At 32.0% G+C, this 5,237-nt stretch overlaps 1 protein-coding gene across 1 annotated transcript; it reads left to right on the top strand.

Moving 5' to 3' along the window:
• The first annotated feature begins 316 nt into the window (after positions 1 to 316).
• On the top strand, positions 317 to 4,249 carry LOC100813515 (transcription factor FAMA). Its single transcript, XM_006573225.4, has 5 exons — positions 317 to 640; positions 1,564 to 1,690; positions 1,837 to 2,583; positions 2,929 to 3,357; positions 3,713 to 4,249. Exons 2-5 carry the CDS (start codon positions 1,667 to 1,669, stop codon positions 3,800 to 3,802), a joined length of 1,290 nt encoding a protein of 429 aa, XP_006573288.1. The 5' UTR covers positions 317 to 640; positions 1,564 to 1,666; the 3' UTR covers positions 3,803 to 4,249.
• The last annotated feature ends 988 nt before the right edge of the window (positions 4,250 to 5,237 follow it).

Below are 5,237 nucleotides of genomic sequence, written 5' to 3'. Positions count from 1 at the left end.
CTCACGTAAAAATCCATGAATGCCTGTCTATTTTGGGGAAAATTTTCATGTGGCCATGTGAGTCATGCACCAACAAATTCTCGGAAAAAAGAGTTTCTTTTCTTTTTTTTCCCAACTAAAAAGTTCAGAAAGAAAACTGCACTATAGATCCTGAATGTGACCCTTATTGAAAGTTCAAAGTTTAAAGTTTAGATAAAAAAAAAAGTGTAAACCCTTGTTCAGCGTTACCTCATGAACCAAGGCGGCAAAGTAACCACGAGAGCGTTGGTAGCCTGTGACACACATTAATAAAAGGTGGTGATCATCACAAGTGAGGTGGAAATTTAATCACCCTTTGGCTCTCTCTCTGTCCTCTTCTGTGACCACCCACAAGTCAAGCCCAACCTTCCTCAGCGCCCCCACACTGCCACACATAACTATTGTTATTATTGTTATATATACATAACACACAAAAAACCATCACTATATACCACCCTTCAATTAAACAATAACGTACCCATTTTTCCATATCGTCCTCTTCTGGTGGTCTACTCGTGGGGTACACACCCCTTTCATGATTCTGTTCTACAAAAGTCTTCAAGTACCCCACTTGACTTTCTCCCTTGTCTCCTTCCAATTTCGATTCCCTCAATCCTACCAGGTTCTATATAGCCCATATTATCATTCATAATTGTTTCGTTTATTAGTCTTAATATTGATATATACATAAAATAAGCTTTGATTTCTGTGTTCCTTATACTTATTCGTATTACATGTTTGTTTCAATTTATTTTGAAGAAATAAGCGTCACCTTATTTTTTTATTAGCCAAGAGAATTTCAAAAACGGTAAATATTTCAAAAAAAAATTGTTTATATGGGTTTGCTTTCATTTATTAGTTTTAATATTGATATACATAAAATAAACTCTGATTTATATGGTAGTTTTCTTTGTTCCTTATTCGTATTACATCTGCTTGGTTGAATTTATTTTGACGAAATAATTATTACCTTATTTTTTTCTATTAGCAATAAGAAATTGAAAAATGGTAAATATTTCAAAAAATAATTTGTTTCTATGGGTATTTTTTTTCATTCATTAGTTATAATATTTGATATAGATTAAACAAACTCTAATTTATGATTTCTTTTCTTTGTTTTTTACAATTATTGGTGTTACATGCTTGACCCAATTTATTTTGAAGAAATAATTGTTTATTTTTTTTATTAGCCAATAGAATTTTTAAAAAAGCAATTGTTTCAAAAGAGTAATTTGTTTTTAAAGATCTGTTTCTTGTCCATGAGTTTATTTTCTATTTTCACTCTAAATTTACTAAATTGGCAGCATGTTTTCAATTTGTTTTTTATGTTTTTAAATATTTGTAAGGGAAAAAAATGTTTGAAAATAGGAAATAAATTGAAAAACGTTTGTTGATTTGTCTAGGAAACACAAAAACAAATGTTTGAAAAAGTAACAATTCTGAAAATTAAAAATAAAAACAGGAAATTAAACAAGTAAATATGCACTATTAGTGATTTTAACATGATGTATAAAACTTAATTAGTGGATATGCTAAATAATGCAGGTGGAGGGCCCTGAAGAAACTTCGGTGTGAGGTTTTGTCTTTACATGAAGTGAGGTCCATTAGGGTTTCTCTCGATTAAAGCCATCTTTATAGGCTAATAGGAATGGAGAAAGATCACAACTATTCGGTACAGACATATATATCTCATATATCCGTGGCTCTTTTATGATTTCGGATCCATTAAAGCTTTTTCTAATGTCAGATCTTTTCACTCTCTCATTTCATCATCATATGTTGGTTTGCTCCAATTTTGCTGAATCATATTCACTGCAGGCACCACCACCATCCATGCCTCCAATCTTCAACACATTAGACTACTCTCTAGACCAACATCATTTGTATGCACCAAATCAACACCAACAACACCTGATGAAGTTCCAAGGTTCCGGTGATGAAAACAACAATGGATCAATGGTGGATTACATGCCTCAAACAACACCCCCACATGGCTTTTATGGTGCTACTAGTGCCGCCACAACATCCTATGACAAACTGAGTTTTGCAGATGTGATGCAGTTTGCAGATTTTGGACCAAAGTTAGCTTTGAACCAAGCAAAAAACTGTGAAGAGTCTGCAATAGACCCGGTTTATTTTCTCAAGTTTCCCGTGTTAAACAACAAGATGGAGGAGGATCAGCAGAATATGATGATGAATAATGATGACCCTGATGGTGATGAAGCAGAAAATCATCATCATGATGAGAGGTTCAACAACTTGGTGAGTGTGGAAGACAAAGAGGGAATGATGGTGAGAGAGGATGAAGAGACTACACGGGTTTCCGACGACAACAACTCGGTGCAGATTCGGTTTCTTGGGCATGAAGAGCCTCAGCAGAAGAATAATTGTGCAGTGCAGGAGAACAAGAACGGCAAGAGGAAGAGGCCAAGAACTGTTAAGACAAGTGAGGAGGTTGAGAGCCAGCGCATGACTCACATAGCGGTTGAAAGGAACCGTAGGAAGCAAATGAATGAGCATCTTCGTGTCCTTAGATCCCTCATGCCTGGTTCATACGTCCAAAGGGTACGCATATCTATGCTTTCAAATCATTGTTCTTTAATTAATTCGGTTTCTATGGTACGCTAAAAAATTTAATGGTTTTGATATTATTATTGAGAAACTCTCTTTCTTAATCTTTCTTCTTTGGTGTGTCTAAACTCATTCAACTGTTGACTCAAAAACTAGCTATAATAAAACTTGTTATTTAGAAACTCTCTTTCTCTATCTTTCTTCTTTCGTGTGTCTAAACTCGTTCAACTATTGACTCGAAATACAACTATACCAAAACTCTTAGATTTCTCTGGTAACTATAGCAATTTCTCTAGTACGTTACTCTATTTTCCATCTTCAATTTTTGTTTATGTAAAGGGTGATCAAGCTTCCATAATTGGGGGGGCTATAGAGTTTGTGAGGGAATTGGAGCAACTTCTTCAGTGTTTGGAGTCACAAAAGAGGAGGAGGCTACTTGGAGAAGCTCAAGCAAGACAAGTTGGGGATCCATCTCTTGCAACACAACAACAGCCTCCATTCTTTCCACCTTTGCCTATTCCAAATGAGCAGATGAAGCTTGTGGAGATGGAGACCGGACTCCACGAAGAAACCGCGGAGAGCAAGTCTTGTTTGGCTGATGTTGAAGTGAAGCTTCTAGGATTTGATGCCATGATCAAAATCCTATCAAGGAGGAGGCCAGGACAGCTGATCAAGACCATTGCTGCTCTTGAAGATCTTCAGCTTATCATCCTTCACACCAACATCACCACCATTGAACAAACAGTTCTATATTCATTCAATGTCAAGGTATACATGGTTCCCCCATAAATTATGCCCCTTAAATCTTTAAGGATAATAATAGTAATAAAATAATCTTATCTCACTGGGTGAGGTCAGATACGTAAATCACTCGTATTGAACTTGATTAAAATCCAAAATGTGATCTATGTTTGAAGTTTTGATAAATTATATCTTTTACTTAGACATGACTTAACTATTAGACTGTTAGACTATTGGCAAGTTATTTAAGTCCTAAAGAAAAGAAAAAACAAAGAAAGAGAAAACAAGTATTACGATAAGTTATCATAAATTAATATCTGTGCATGATTTCCTTAATTTGAGATCCTTGTGTTAACTTGATTTATCTAATATGCCTGTGTAGGTGGCTAGTGATTCAAGGTTCACCGCAGAAGATATAGCCAGCTCCGTCCAGCAGATATTCAATTTTATTCATGCAAACACTAGCATGTGATAATAATTATATGTAGCTATTATATATGTTGTGTGGTAGTGTAGGTGCTGTAGTCGTACAAGAATCACTTGTGATTTCTATAGTTGTCTTTATGAGATAAAAATATTGATTTTACACCGCCGCTTGCATCCTAAGTCGTTTGGATTTACTATTGTCATTGTTGTAAGGGGTGACTGAACAAGATGATATGGCTAGTCTTTCTAGCTATCGTATATTTCTCTCTCCTAAAAGTATCACATTGTATCAAAGAGAAACTATGGATACGTTAAAGATGAATTAATTTTTCGACTTTAATTTTTTTACATCTCTTTCTTTTACATTTCTTTGACTATTTATTTTCTCTTTTTCATTTTTTCTCTCATCACTACACTTATCGTAATACTTGTTTTCTCTTTCTTTGTTTTTTCTTTTCTTTTTCTCTGTTTTCCACACTTAATTATACACTTCTTCAAAAGATACGAGATAATCATTGCTGTTAATTAATTTTTAAAGATGAGAAGATGATACGTAGGAGGAGTAATAAAATTTAGTCAATAATTAATTATTATTTTATATTATTATTTGTCTATTTTCTTTTCCTAGCTACCGTGTATATATACCACAATAAGAAATAATGTTTAAATGAAATGCTTTATTCTAATTTTCATATGCAATAAGAGATATGGTCACATGCATGCGGACTTAAAGAGAGTCGGTCCTGTAAGTTAAATTTTAAAAATGAAAATTTTAATTTATTTACTAATATTGAATTATTGATAAACTAACTCACTTTACACAAGCATCATTGTCCCGCACCTTTAGGTAGATTATTCTTAATAATAATAATAAGGAGGAGGAGGAATCAAATTATATAATTATAATTATGTCATTTTTATAACTTATTATAAAATATATTTTTATTGATCCAACCGTTGAATTATATTTACATATTATCAAGATTGTTTATACTAAATTTTATCAAAATTAAACAACAATAAAAATATAACCAGTTTATTCATATTTTAGTATATTTTAAAATTTGTATATTTCGTTGATTTTAATTTATGAATGAAATAATAAATAATTTTTTTCTTAATATGAATTTTAGATATGTGATTTATGTGAAAGAAACATTCAACCTAATGGTAAATTTTAAGAAAATATTATTCAGTTGAAAACTCTAGAATATAATAAATTATACTATTGTAATTTAATTTCTCCTTGATAATATATATATATATATATATATATATATATATATATATATATATATATATATATATATATAATTTAAAAAATTGATCGGCTCGGAGCAATAAGCAACATATCAATCTTTCTATAACATTATACACCGATTCTGAGTAACAGAATGTTGATTTCTTATTAGTTAAGGAAAAAAAGTAAAATAAATCTATTATGAACCTGATCGACATGCAATAAAATGCATCTAGATAAA

This window comes from Glycine max, chromosome 1, assembly GCF_000004515.6.
Source record: "Glycine max cultivar Williams 82 chromosome 1, Glycine_max_v4.0, whole genome shotgun sequence".
Taxonomy (NCBI): Eukaryota; Viridiplantae; Streptophyta; class Magnoliopsida; order Fabales; family Fabaceae; genus Glycine; species Glycine max.
This window is presented reverse-complemented; position numbering and strand designations above follow the sequence as displayed.